The 15,114-nt window shown below is 39.6% G+C and overlaps 2 protein-coding genes across 6 annotated transcripts in view; one reads left to right on the top strand and one right to left on the bottom strand.

The window, feature by feature from the left end:
* The first annotated feature begins 2,377 nt into the window (after positions 1-2,377).
* On the top strand, positions 2,378-11,531 carry LOC147137940 (uncharacterized). Of its 4 annotated transcripts, none has more exons than XM_086049877.1 (8): positions 2,378-2,659; positions 6,893-6,944; positions 7,042-7,092; positions 7,183-7,227; positions 9,432-9,542; positions 9,722-9,787; positions 9,901-9,994; positions 10,532-11,531. In XM_086049877.1, exons 3-8 carry the CDS (start codon positions 7,081-7,083, stop codon positions 10,666-10,668), a joined length of 465 nt encoding a protein of 154 aa, XP_085906003.1. In that variant the 5' UTR covers positions 2,378-2,659; positions 6,893-6,944; positions 7,042-7,080; the 3' UTR covers positions 10,669-11,531. The 4 variants fall into 4 exon arrangements, with proteins under 4 accessions (XP_085906003.1, XP_085906001.1, XP_085906004.1 ...); XM_086049875.1 differs by lacking the exon at positions 2,378-2,659 and adding an exon at positions 5,982-6,045; XM_086049876.1 differs by lacking the exon at positions 2,378-2,659 and having other exon boundaries at positions 6,325-6,944.
* A 1,064-nt stretch (positions 11,532-12,595) lies between these two features.
* Positions 12,596-15,114, bottom strand: part of gabrg1 (gamma-aminobutyric acid type A receptor subunit gamma1) — a 33,730-nt gene continuing 31,211 nt past the window's right edge. For both annotated transcript variants that reach the window (XM_086048608.1, XM_086048605.1), the window contains one exon: positions 12,596-13,740. In XM_086048608.1, coding sequence (XP_085904734.1) covers positions 13,711-13,740 — 30 coding nt within the window. In that variant the 3' untranslated portion in view covers positions 12,596-13,710. The remainder of the gene's footprint in view (positions 13,741-15,114) is intronic.

A 15,114-nucleotide genomic window follows, 5' to 3' on the forward strand; every position in this document is an offset into this window, starting at 1 on the left:
GACGTTATATTATAAGGGTCCAGTTTAGAGTCAGGAGTTTTCCTCTTCAAAATCTTATCCATCACTGTCACCGTCGTCCTGCTATCCACCTGTCGCTGCATCCACCCGTCACTAATTCGCTTGTCTCCAAACAAAGACAATTAGCTACCTGCTGCTGCTACCTACTGGTATGGAAGAGTACTACAATGTAGTAACTACATGATTACGCTGCCAGGCGCTAGACCGCACAGGCACATAAATTAAATAAAACAACTGACAACAGTGTTTGAAAAACACTGGTATATGTATCCCTACTACATTAGAATGATGGCCGAACATTGACATATCATATTTGGTGAAAAAAGGTTGCGCATGGTGGTTGCATCTGAATTCTGGACCGGAGAATCGCGGCACCTTGACAGTGCGCAATAATGGCACATAAGGAATTGACTTAAGCGCCAATGGGAGAATTTAATACTAAAGTACTGAGGAAACAGCAGAATATGCAAATCACTCGTTAGCTTGATGAATAGGAAGGCTTGGCTGGATTTTGCTGCAAGGTAATGAGATGAGCCTCAAACATTGAGAGATTTTATTGCTAAGACCAAAAAAGAAAAAAATCATCTGAAATTATTTTGCTTATTTAAAGAGAAGTCAACCCAAACATATTTTTTTTTCCAGAATATGTTCTATGCAGGCCCTCTTGTTGAAATGTGGCGTTCTGATTAAGATTGTGTTTGTGGAATATAAATTAAGCAGCAAAATGCACCCACTTTTAGCCATCTCAGGGGGTGGCCATTTTGTCACTTCTGTCAACTGAAAATGACATCACAGTTGCTCAGGGCTCAGGTTCTGACCAATCACAGGTCACCTGTTTTCTGAAGCTCAGCCATGATTGGTCGTCGATTTGTCCGGCCCTGCTTTTAGTAACACAAGATGATCGATTACCTTTATTAAAGTGGGGTAAAAGTAAAGTACAGAAATGCTTTATAACTGCAGACAAATCAAAACACCTTAAAAACAAAAGCAACAGTGATCTTTACATGCTGAACTAAACGATCATGTACATTATATGACATGACGTATAAATACTGTATATCATTGGGATAGAATGAGTTAATAAAGCAAACATTTTTTAAATTGTTTTGTTTATCTGCGCTCACAGTTAATAAAGCAAAGTCTTCCATGCCATCTAAGAGTGTTGAGCAATTTCTCTTATTTTGTGGTTGTGAAAATTTTTCTGTCATTTTTCTGTTCCCTGACATCTAAAAAGAGTGCTGAGCAATTTCTCTTATTTTGTGCTTGTGAAAAATATTTTTCTGTCGTAAAGTTTTCTCTTGATCTCATATGGACTTGGACTCAGGCTTGACGTGGACCTTTGTGACTCGGACTTGACTTGGGTTCGAACCTTTGTGACTCGAACTTGACTTAGAATTGATATAGAGGGACTTGTCCACAATAATCGCATTATAGATAAATATGATCAAGACTACAAAAATAAATTAAAGTTAAAACCACTAAAAATGATTCAGACTTAAAAAAAATAAAATGATAAAACAGTTAAAACCACTAAGAAAAAGGGGATTGTAACCAAGGTCTTTCAAGAAGTGATGGGTGGGGATCTCCCCTTTGGGGTTACAGGCAGCCCAGTTGCGGACGAGTAAGATTGCTGCTTCAAGTGGTTGAGTCCGCCTACATCATGTTGGGGCTGCAGTTCCCTCCGCACAACCACTGGGGGACAAGGCGCCACTTCTTCTTCTGTGTTGTGACACTTTCCCAGCTTGCAGACGAAATGGCAATGTCCTCCGCAGCGGCTCCAAAACACCTTGCCCGGACTCAGCTTGCAGCATCGTCTGCTTCCGTTGTTGTTTTTTTTTTGGGGGGGGGGGGCTGTTCCCCTGTGTTTAGATCCTCCCCTTCCCTGAGCCAACACCTTATCATGGTAGAGGGGTGTGTGTGTCCCAATGATCCTAGGAAGGGTCACCCATGGCAAAAAGATCCTAAGTATTACTCATAGACCTCTTATGATGAATAAATTAAATATTTGGACCTCTATTTCTCTTGCCCGGACGCGGGTCACTTCCCCCCCCCCCCCCCCCCCCAGGAGGCAGGGCTTGTTGGCGAGCATCTGGTGGCCGGCCCAGCCCAGCCGGTAAACAGCAGTTAAAGACCAAATGTGAAGTGAACTTGGCCGACCATCTTTTGACTAATACTAACAGCTAAAACTATTTCGTTTTTATGACGCAACCCATTCAGATTCATAATTAGACCCACGGCAATGCGGTTAACAGAGCATAGTTAACACTGCTGCTATGGAACAGAGTGTAGCTTCTTTACACACACACATACATGACATAACACCCACACTGCTGCCAAACTAGTTTGCTTTGCAGCAGCAACAAGCTGTGTGGTGGATCCTCTACTCCGTGGCAAAAAATAAATTGCCGAGCCGAGCTGGGGGACACTGTATGTCATCGCAACATGTGACATAACGGACCGATCACAAGAGAAAATGCGCGCAGCATCGTATACGCAGCAACAATTTCTGACGTGTGCATGTGTTACAGACCTGTCGCCAACTTGTCACACAGCACAATGCGTCGGTCATGTGATGCAATCCGGCAGTTGTCGCCCGCGATGACGTGGGAATATAAAAGAAGCCTAAAGAACCTTTCGCCAGGTAGGAACTTTGGCCGCTTCGCAACCATGTCACACGCATGAGAGCTGATTAGTGTGCCAGATGAAAATCCACTTCCGCCCTTGCTTAGTCCGTCCCTTTTTTTCAAACGTGTCACCCCCCGTCCTCCCCAAAAATGGGCATCTATCCAGGACGGACCGTTCCACCTTCGGGACGCACTGCCCAAGTCTGGCTAATGCTAAATGCTATTGCTATCTTGGTTCACAGTTCATAAGCTGCAAACACGCAAATGCGCTTAGGCTAGCAGCTGCTACGCCAACTTCAACTAAAATTCTTTCACCTATTAGATGGTAGTTATTTCGGGGTTTTGCTGAAGATGTGGCCCAACTTCTCAAAGCATAGTAGCTTTCAGCAAAAGAGTGGCAAATGCTTTTCTTAACACCTCAAAAGGAAAGGACATCTCAGAGTGCACTTCAACTGTATGTGTTTCATACATTGTTTATGAGCCATTTCCACACAAAAAAAGCTGACAGCACTTTGCACAACACGTATATACTGCAACTGACCACTGAAAGATCTCTGTTAAATATTGAAATGTGAGTTATAATTAGAATTATTATTTATTTATGGTGATAAAACCAAAATATAACTGAAAAGGCTCAGAATATATTTTCATACAAGTATGGTCATGTTACCAGCGTTTTTGAGAACTTTTCTAATGTACATTATTCATGAATATTGAGTCTTACCCAGCATATAATCATTAATTTGGCTCTATTTGCACTTGAGGATTTGGGGTACCATAGACTAAGGCTTAGGGTGAACTTCATTTTTTTTCTTTAATACCTTCGGCTCTAATGTATTAAAGAAAAATGAGGTTCACTTACTTGAATCTGTGCGGCATACGAGCATTGCTGCTTTTGGCGTCAATGTGATGAAGACTAGGTGACGACTTGGTTCTCAGCTGTCTGTGGGCAAAAAAAATCAGGGTACAGGTAGAGTGACCCGATCCAAACTCAGCAGATGTGGGACAGGGAGTATGCTTGTGGGGGACAATGTGGGACGCAGCTGACGCTCGTGACGGACACCAAAAATGCATATGACACACTTAATTGTATCAAAATAATATAATAATGTAATTGTATCAAGATTTGTAGATCTACAAATAAAAACACAGAACACAGAATTGCAGTTGAAATTATCTGCATTTACAAAAATACAACACAAACTGCTAGTAATAAGGTCAATCTCTGAGACATTAATATCAATAGGAGCTCACAATAAAGACTGAAATGAGTCAGTCTCATCATATCATGAGGTAGATGCACTTTAACAATAGTCACACACACAATAGAACCATGTTAAATTTGAAGTGCATGAAGTGCAGTAACAATTTATTACAGTAATAAAGACAATCCAAACAAAGACAGGCTACTACAACTACTGCAATTCAAATTATTTTCAAATTAAACAGCCACAGCATAAAACAAAACTAAAACGAGAAGTATATAAAAAAATAGTCGGGAGATAACAATACTGTAACTACAATAAATTCAGTTGTAAACAAACGTGTCCACCATAGCAGCACTATGCACTTCCAGGAGCAAGGAAAGCACTGATGAAACATTTTTTGTTATGTCCATCACAACTCAAATCTTTCAATTTTCTCCATAACAGCAACAGCAACCACAAAGTTCTCAGAAAGCTTTATCTGACTTTATCTGGGTTCACCCACGGACAATGAGTTCCTAGACCTTATTTTAACTGAATTTCCTTTTATTTGCAGTCTTCTTACTTTCCTTAGAGTCCTCCATTTTCATTAATTCACAATTCGCATTTCTGTAACGCGTCGCTAAAATGCTTGTTTTTGGTAGGCGTATCTTTATAAACAACTACAGTATTGACTGCATGTGCACCCGGCTGTTTGATTGACAGCATACCCCTGCCTCTGACAGTCCCGCATGCAGACAGTCACACCCGCCCGAACATCCCACCGCCACACACACAGCCCGAGACCTACCCCCATAATAGCCTCCACTGTGTGTTGTCTGCTCTCAGCACACAGGCGTTTAATTAAAAAAGAACAAAAAAAGACGCACGTTTGAAAATTGGTGCTTTGTTGATCAGACATGCGGGACAGCGAGTCAATTTGCGGGACGCATTAAAAATGATTAAAATATGGGACAGTCCCGTGCAAATCGGGACATATGGTCACCCTAGGTACAGGTGATAACATTCACGCTACACCAAAGATAGGGTCAAGTCACACATGGACGTACGAAGTACGTTCTGGAGATTGAATGGGTGGACTATGAAAAGACATAAATATGTCTTTGGGATTGAATGAGTTAACTAACGGTAGCACATTCAATTTAGCAGATTCAAATTGTTGCTAATTGAACTTTAAATCATTCATTCAGCACACTCAATTCACCTTGGTAACAATTTTCAACATGGCAAAAATGTGGTTCTCCTCTAATTTTTAAATGCATTGACCAATTCAAACTGTTCCAACTTCAAACTATTCATTTTATTCCCACTGATGCAAATAAATTCCTATTTTCAAAGATGATACTTTTTCACAATAAAAATACCCACCCAAAAAAAATCAAATGTTTGATTTTTGTTGTTGTTGTTGTTGTTTTTCTTCTAAAATGTCTACATTTTACAACTGATTTCTACTGTTAAACTCAGTGGTGGTTCTAGAAAGCTTTACCTGGGGTGGCAGGAGATTCAGTCGGAGGGGGGAAGGGTGTAAATTGGGGTATTGTGTTAGTGGCAGGTAGGGGTGTAACGGTACGCTAAATCCCATTTCGGTTCGGTTCGTTTTTTTGGGAAACTTCAGTTCGGTATATTTTCGGTACAGAAAAACTGATGTTTTTTTAAAATATGTTTTTTTTTTTAAAAAGATGGCAAGTAAATGGTACATTTAAAAAAAAAAAAAAGTAATAGCAAACCATTCGGGTGATATTCTTAGAAATTACACCTGAATAAAAAATACACTAACAATAAAGATCCCTTAATTTTGTAAATTATTAAGACAATGAAACCTTTAACACTCAGCAGCAATAGCCACACATAAGTATTCAAGTTAAACACAAGTTGTCATCACAGTACATTTATACACTGTTTGTGATAAAAAAAAATACAATAACAGTTACAATTATTGCTAACTATATTAAAACTCTTTTTATAATGAAAAAATACAGTAACTTTAAAAAGCTTTTATGAAATTGTATACACTTTTTAGTCATTGAAATCTTTGAATGTTCAACAGCATATTGTAACGAATTGGGTTATCTGTGTTGTGGTCGGATTTGTGTGTTGCTGAGTTGTGATTTCCGAGCTTCATGAATGCATTGTACGGCAAGCAAGTGGAGCAGCGGAGAAAGAAGAGCACGAGCAGTTGTACTTGGATTAATAAAAACGTGATTATTAAACTACGTCTGACAGTGTGTTCCTGGAAGACGCTGCAATATGATAAATCTCGCTGTTTAAGTTGAACGTTTTTGTGGAAGCACAGCTTCCGAGTTGTGCTCAACCAGCCTGCTGAGCATGATTTTTGCTAAAACCTTTCCTGCGACGGAGAGGAGAGAGATTCCTCTGCTGTTCCCACAGGCTGCTGATGTACTGGCGGATATATATCTTTGGGTTTGTTGGGAGGGAGGGCGGGAGCGGGTCTTCCTTTTTATGTTGTGTTTTGGACATTTTTACTGGACAGACAGCACCTTGAGTTGCATTCTTTTTGTATGAAAAGTGCCATTTAAATAAATTTGATTTGATTTGAATTGTAGTAAACATTTTTACAATCATGGTAGACAGCTGTTGTGCACCAGGGTGCCACAACAAGAGGCAAAACAAGGGGCGGACACTGTACAAGCTACCAAAAGAGAAACCAATGCGTAGTCAATGGATCACAGCGTGCATGCATAAATAAATAAGACCATTCTAATCACTTCGCCATGAACTGTCACACAGTGCAAGACTTGTGTGAAGGTGCTAGCTTTGATAACATGATCACATAAAGTGGAAACAAATCTGGATTGTACAAACTTGTAATCTTCCAAGCATTTGTATTTTGTATTTAACCATTGTGATAGACTGTACCGATTTCAAGGATATTGTACCCCTAAATAGTAAATACCTGACCCTTTACCTATCAATTTTAACACCATACAAGTTGTGTGGTTTGATATAATTGTTTTTTATTGCAAAACGAATTTGAAGGGATATATTGCAGCACACTCATTTTGACTTTTTCTACCTTTCTTTCAGGATCTCAAACCAGTATCAAGCCTAGCAGAATTGAAAACTGATCAAAATAACGGTAAGTGAACCAAATTCAGATGTTTGTTCTGAGGAGGTAGATGGCATCATGCATACTGCAGAAGAAACATTGTCTAAATTATATGCATGAATTTCAGGTATAACACCACACTGGAAAACTCCCAAGACTGCACAACATGGAAGGAATGGTATATTAAACATGAGTGTGTCATGCTTTTAGATGGAGCAGACTGTATCATGTTGGAGTCACAACTTGTTTTCCAATTGCCTCTTTGTAGTTCTGGTTTCTGGTGCCTACCGGCACTCTCCATTTTAGAAAGTCGGTGAGTCAGTCAGGCAGCAGTCACAAAACATAATATTCTGGCATGTTTAAACATCTTTGTTGTATTACTGTATGTGTGTTTTGTCACATTATCTTTGCCATTTGAAAGTGAAAATTTGGATGCCACATTGCATACTATTTTATCCCTGGGCCAGAGCAATATGTTAAACTAGCTGAATGGAAATCATACATTTACTCACTTTCGAGGTTAGCATCATGCTAATACCTTAACTATGGAGGACTGAAAGTGCCAAAATTAAATAAATGAATACACCATTAGATGTTTAATAAAAAATGTCATTAATCAATTAAATGTAGAATTAAATCAAACAAATGAATAAATGCACCATTAAATGATTAAATACATTTGTCATTAATTCATTGAATATGGAATTAAATAAATCAATATATTATTAAATGTGTCATTAATTGATTTAATTACCAAAGATTATATGTAAAAATATATTTAATTATTTCACTATTTAATTAATTATTTCATGGTGCTGTGTTGCAGTGTTTCATGAATTTATTTTATCTGTCAAGCTCACCCGTCAAAGTTAGTGGGCGTGGCTAAAGCCTGACGCTCTCAAATCCTGTCTATCCATTGCTTTGCCCTTTAGTGGTTGGAAACATGTCGGTTACGATGATGGACTTTCATGAGCTTTCAAGGAAGTGAGAGATATATTTTACACCATGCTGAGTGTGTGGGAGCAGGAAATGCAGACCGCAAACACATACAGTGTAAAGCGGAGGGATTTATTGACGTTTTTGGAGTTATTTCCGCACTTTCCGACCAAGACATTGACGGCGATTTCAGAAGTACTCCACAGCTTCACTAGTAACCGGGCATAACCCACACACAAGGACCAGGACAATTGGCATTTGATAATCCCAGTGCGATTCAGGAGCATCGCTTTCTTTGTGGAACCCCATCAAATCAAATTGCAATGTTTGGAGTGTCAAAGCGGACCATCAGGAGACTCATGAGGCAGAGTGGTTTAGGGTATGTGTACCCTATTCACCCACGTTTAGTGTGTAACATTCATCATTGTAGTATTTTGTTTGCATGTATTTTGTTTGTGCAGTACTTATGGCAGCCAAAAGTGCCTCCTCAAATTTCGTGTAGATTTTGAAACGCGCAGGCATCTTAAGCGTTTCAAAGCATGTGGACGATGTAGCAAAGTTTCCTGCAGAAACCTCCACTTTTAGTTCAGGAAGGAGGAAGCATCTCCCAGCCTACTCAGAATGTCAGCAGCTGAGAACAACAGTCCATATTGCTGTAAAAAAACATATTTTTTGAACATAACACATGACATAACAATCCATCCAATAAAGAACAATACCACAGTAAACTAAGCTTGACTTGGGTCCGAGGCAGTAGCATGCGTTGGGATGCCCCCTTTATGCTCATGAGCATGTCTGATGAAGGGGAAATCCAATCGTCCACATCATAGACTTCTTATTAACTTAGACTACTTCTTAAGTACTTATTATTTAATCATGAAGAAAACTGCACTAGTTTTTCTGATGTCTGATGAAGCTAAAAGTCCAAATATATTCAATATGACATTTAGTTCACTTTCAATTTATCAGCATTATATCAATGAGACACAGCAAAAAATATTAGCCAAATAAATAAGATTGATAGAGTGACGGAGGCTTGTATTTCGTTTCGTTTGAGTATTCAAAGCAATGTAGAGGTGAATAGCGTCACCCAGTGTATTGGAGTATGTTCACTAGACACTCGGTCGACATCAATCCATCACTCTGGAATGGATTTGCCTTGACTTGATGAGCAGCGCAACCAATCAGGTGTGAAGACCTGCCCACCAAACGTTGATGGGCCAGTCTGACAGTTAAAACAAATTCACGAAACACTGGAACACAGGACCATGAAATAATGAATTAAATAGTGAAATAATTAAAAATATTTTTAACATATAGTCATTGGTAATTTAATTGATTAATGACTCATTTAATAATACATTGATTTATTTAATTACATATTTAATGACTGAATGACACATTTATTTAATGGTGCATTTATTCATTTGATTTAATTCTACATTTAATTAATGAATGGTACATTTAATTAATTAATGATATTTTGAATTAAACATTTGATGGTGTATTTATTTATTTAATTTTGGCACTTTCAGCCGTCCATACTTAACTGCCTTGTGCATTTCCTACTGTGTTTTTCAGCTGGGATATCAGGATGTGGCAGTAGTACTGGTGCCCATTACCACCATCCGCAGACTCCACAGTGGCATAATCCGCAGCGAGAGACCCAACAACGAGCAATCGCATCCCCTGGTATTATACCATAGTCTTACTGTACTCTTTCTCTACATAAAGTTGGTGACAGGGACACAGGAGTAGTATTTTTTGGCAAGCCTTACAATCCAGATTTTGTGTTCAGGATCCCGAGATACACGACAACAATATCAGAATTTGTTGCTACTCCCTAACTTTTGAGGATTTTGTTTCCATAGGGATATCGGAATACGGTGCGATGCAGTATCACAACCCACATGGTGCCTCACAACATACACCAAATGGTATGTCATGTATTTCTCTAATTTGCTTTGACAATGAAATGTCTTTCTAGACAAATTTAAATCGCACTAGTTGCCATTTTTATAAATGTTACAGCCTTTGTTTTTCTCTCTAGACGGAAACTACCAAAAGTTTGATCCGAAAGAAACAGCATCGTTGCAGTGGCAAGAAGGCGTTCAAAGAGACAAAGAATCAAGACTGTATGTTTGGTGAGTTATCTCACAAGTAAACTACTTAATATGACAACACAGTTGTTTTTTAAGCAAAATGCTCCCGGCAGTCCATTTATCTTAAAAATCTCCACGGCCACCGATGCAAAAGCATGAGGAGACGGCCAGTGTTTGTGGGATTTACAATATATTAAAATGAAGTGTTCACATTCACCATTTTTTTTTATTGCCTCAATATATAAATATACTTCAGAAGTTAATGAGCTAGTCTCGTTTTCTGCGCCGTGACGTGTGACAGGCAAGCGCGACCATCTTTGTGGGCGTGTGGGATTAGTCAAATCACTGGATGGAGTAGGAGGCATTTAGAGGGGGATGAGTTGAAATGCATTTTTCAAATCTTGCAAATCTTACCAAAAAGACGAGACTAGAATCAGGTGATGGTAAAATTGCAAGCTATAAGATATAAATATTTTTAGAGGTGCTTGGATGGAGCCAGGCTTGTCGTTTGCACTTTCCAGTCAAGTGTTTTAACTTGCTGACTGCTAGTTATTTATTTATCTTAATCTTGTCTTTCAGTTGCTGCTCAACAGTGTGAATGCACGCTGACCCAGAAAGATTTTTGTACAGCTGGGAAGCATTGGCTTCATTTTGCTCATGAGCATAAAGGGGGCATCCCAACGCATGCTACTGCCTCGGACCCAAGTCAAGCTTAGTTTACTGTGGTATTGTTCTTTATTGGATGGATTGTTATGTCATGTGTTATGTTCAAAAAATATGTTTTTTTACAGCAATATGGACTGTTGTTCTTACAGTCAATCACTTTAGATTTTGTCGATTTTTAATCTTATGATACGTGGTTAACAAAATAACATTTCAGATTACTAAAATATGACTAAAACTAAATGATCTTATTTGAAACACTGACTATAATTCAATGTACTGCCAAATAGAGAGGCTGGGGTTTACTGAAAGTATTTTGAGCTCTTCTAATACATTTTTTTTAAATATTAAACATGTTTTCTGTCATTGGTTTTTCATACATTTGGGTAAGTAATGAAAAAGCTAACATTTTGTAGTGGACTAACCCAAAATTTTTGTTAGCCTTTTTTTAAACTTTATTGTAACATTTAATTCGAATTTAGATGATGGCTGAATTAATGTTGTTTCCTTAACATTGATTCAACAAAAAGTGCATGTAGATTCTGGTTTAGATGATGGTTGAATCAACATTGATGTTGTGTGATATATGGTTGAAAAGCAAATGTTGACCCAACATTTTATCAACCTTGCACTTTCTGTATAATTTCTACTTTAGCTTTCAACATGGATTCAACACTTAAGATGAACTGTATTTCAACATTGATTCACACATATTTTGCTCTCTGGGTAGTGACTCGCAGTGCTTTGGAAGCCTGTTCACAAACTGGTCCCTCACTCAAATCTGTCCCCCAAGCAACAACTCACTATTTTCCTTCCCACGGCCATCGAAGCCTCGCCGCGAAAAATAGACTAATGATGGATTGCTGACGAATGGCGGACTAAATAAAGAGGCTTCCGTCTATGCTTAGTCCATCTCTTTTAAATTTTTCCCATCAATTGTGAGCAAAACAGCATCCATCAGTCACTGATAGACGGACCGGTCCGTCACATTGGCAGAGCGCCCAGCTCTGCTGATATTACCACCAAGCACTGGAAGTCCCCATCACCCCCAAAGGACTTACTTGACTGGGTGTAGTGGGGCTCCCGTCCAACATTACCAGCTCTGGACCCTTTTTGCGCTGACAGGAAGGCCTCCTCCGCCAGACGAGTTGCTTGCTGGCCAAATGAAACGAGGCTTCGGAGCATGTCTTGAGCAAAAGTAGGCATTTGCCAGACTTCCCTTTTTTAAGTATTGCTGTCATGTTTGGGTCACTCGCTAAGGTCTAAATCCAATCAGCAATTAACAAAAACAATTCCTCAATGCATGTTTGCTTTGTCTTTCATGGAGGTATCTAATGTACAGGTACGTAATGTACGTCTGTTTCTTTCAATCTCTGAAGTTCAGGAATACAACAAAGTGTCAAGCTGTGCCACTCTTTCGTTTCTTAACTCGCGAGCACCCACAGCAAGCACAGTCAGAAAAAGCGTGATCTAAAATGCAGCCCTCACATATCTAGTGTTGTGTTGGCCTGACAGATAAGTCAAAACAATGTAGGTAGATTCTGATCTTCTCCAGCTGCAGTTTCCTCATCCATTCGAGTAGACCAGGGCAATCCTCCCCCAAGACTGGATCCTGGACTCCTGGATTTCGCCTGGTCCCAAGGACTCTCAGTTCTGTAAACATGTCTCATTCCACATTCCAATCCACTAGTCAAGACTTTATGACTGCATTTGTGTGAACTTTAGACAAGACTATGTGAGTGCATTTGTGAACTTTAGCTAATATTTCAATACACAAAACTACATAAAAAACAGGTGCGTGTACTTGTGTGTGAATACCTTATGAATACATGAGTATGTGTCTGGATGCGTGGATGGTATGTATATGACGTGTGTATGATGACTACGTGAAGGCCCATGTGCATGTGGGTGTGCATGAGAGTGTATATGTGTGTGTGTGTACTGTATCTGTCTTCTTGATGCACATAAGAAATACACAAGACACAGAGATTCCCTTTATTCCTAACTGCTTCGTAGACATTGAACTGATTATGTGTGTTAACTATAAATGTGTAATGCCATTACATAAATGTGTAACATAATGACTGTTTGATCGACATGTCACAAACATATTGGCTTCCTATAGAGCCATGATCATTGCTATGGAATACAGTTATCATATGGTTAGTCATTTGGTGGGCGGCACGGTGGTAGACTGGTTAGCACGTCCGCCTCACAGTTCAGAGGTCGTGGCTTCGATCCTGGCCCCGGCCTCCCTGTGTGGAGTTTGCATGTTCTCCCCGTGCCTGCATGGGTTTTCTCTGGGTACTCCGGTTTCCTCCCACATTCCAAAAAAACATGCATGGTAAGTTGATTGGACGCTCTAAATTGCCCCTAGGTGTTATTGGGAGTGCGGATGTTTGTCTCTGTGTGCCCTGCGATTGGCTAGCAACCAATTCAGGGTGTCTCCTGCCTACTGCCCGAAGACAGCTGGGATAGGCTCCGGCACGCCCCGCGACCCTTGTGAGGATAAGCGGTATCGATAATGGATGGATGGATAGTCATTTGGTTAACATAGTGGCTACTTTAAAGCCCTCCACTTAGAGTTGCTAGTTAACATCCTGACCAATATGGAACAGATCCTTCAAAGCCCCTGATGGCCTCATTTACTGAGGCCGACATAATTTGGAATTCAATAATTTGTATTCAAATTCTAGCTGTATGTTCAAGTGAACACCACTGGTGTAAAACATTCGTTCGTGAAAATATAAGTTAAAACCCCTCCAAAACAAAACCATAAGGCAAAACTAAAGAAACGCTAACAAACTAAAGGCTATATGTCCAAAACCAAAACAATCTAAACAGAGCACATACTAAAGTTTAGTAAAAATTCAGAGCCCTCCCACATTTCTACATTTGGTGCAGGCCCGGAACCTCTTAGCGGTGTCTGGTACCCTGAGGAATCATTTAGCCAGACACCGCCACCCTGATGACAAAGGAGAGCGCAAGTCAAACATGCACTCACACAACTGTCTCACAACACCAAACATAGCACAAATATTGCAAGTTGCTAGATTGTTAATTGTTATGTTGACTCCACAGGCCAGCCGCTGCCTTCACTGAAGGTGACACCACCAGGACCAAACCTATGGGCAACAAGTTTCAATAAATAATTTTAAAAACAACAATAATGTGCAATTTCTCTTTTGTGCAAATTAGCATTCTTATAAGTGACGTGCATTAAAAGAGCTCTGTGAATATTAAAGTGCCGAGTGTAAAGTGTAGGTTAGAAGTAAGGAACTACTGTAAATGACAAGAAACGTGCAATTTTTATTTCTGTTTGTAGCAAAATATTCTGAACTCTGAAAAAAAGCTGAAACTACATGTGTCATGTAAACTGACCAGACCAGGGGTACCAAATATTCTAAACCAAAGAGTTTTTTTTTGTTTTTGTTAATTCAATGGTCTAATCCAGGAGTGCACAAATCCGGTACTCGAAAGCCACCATACAGCCTGTTTTAGATGTCTCCCTCCTCCAAAACACCTGATCACACCTGTTCAAATGATCAGCTCATCAGAAAGCTTTCCAGAAGCCTGATAATGATCCTGACCATTTAAATCAGGTGGGTTGCAGGAGGGAGACATCTAAAACAGGCTGGATAGGGGCTCTCGAGGACTGGACTTGGGAACTCCTTGATTAGACCGTTGAATTAACAAACAACTCTTGCAGTAATCACGTGCATGATGTCAACTATCAAGTTCAATAAAGAAAACCGGATATATACACTGCCCTCCATAAGGTTTGGCACCCTAGGCTAAGATGTCCTTTTTAACTTCAGTTGTTTTCTAAATAATATAGAACTAACATTAAAAATAAATCAATTAACCCCCCCCCCCCCAAAAAGAGGAAATCCAACACTTAAATGTAAGACACAATTCAAGTCATGTGTGCAATTATTAGCACCCCTGATTATACTTTGTACGTCCCCTTTTGCCAACAAAACAGCACCTAATCTTCTCCTATAATGTTTCACAAGATGGAAGAATACTGAAAGAGGGATCTGCGACCATTCCTCTTTGCACAAGCTCTATTAATAAGGAGTGCCCAAGTCCGGTACTTGAGAGGCCCTATTCTCCCTCCTCTAACACATCTGATTCAAATGATCAGTTCCTCAGAAAGCCTGATAACATTCCTGATCATTTGAATCAGGTGTGTTGAAGGAGAGAAATATCTCAAACCTGCTGGATTGGTGCCCTCGAGGACCAGAGTTGGACACCCCTGCTCTAAATCCTTCAGTGACCTGGGTCCTCTACTCTTCAGCTTACTCCACAGGTTTTCAATGGGGTTGAGGTCTGGGGACTGAGATGGCCATGGGAGGAATTTGATTCTGTGTCTGGTCAACCATTTCTACAATTGTCAATATAAGAGTATGCTTTTGGGATTTCATTTTGAGTCTTTTAGCAGATGGATGTCAATAATTACAGAGGGCAAAATATAAATATAAATAGTTGGAAAATAA

The sequence above is a fragment of the Filicampus tigris genome, chromosome 13 (genome assembly GCF_054856515.1).
Source record: "Filicampus tigris isolate MCC_2025a chromosome 13, RoL_Ftig_1.0, whole genome shotgun sequence".
Lineage (NCBI taxonomy): Eukaryota > Metazoa > Chordata > Actinopteri > Syngnathiformes > Syngnathidae > Filicampus > Filicampus tigris.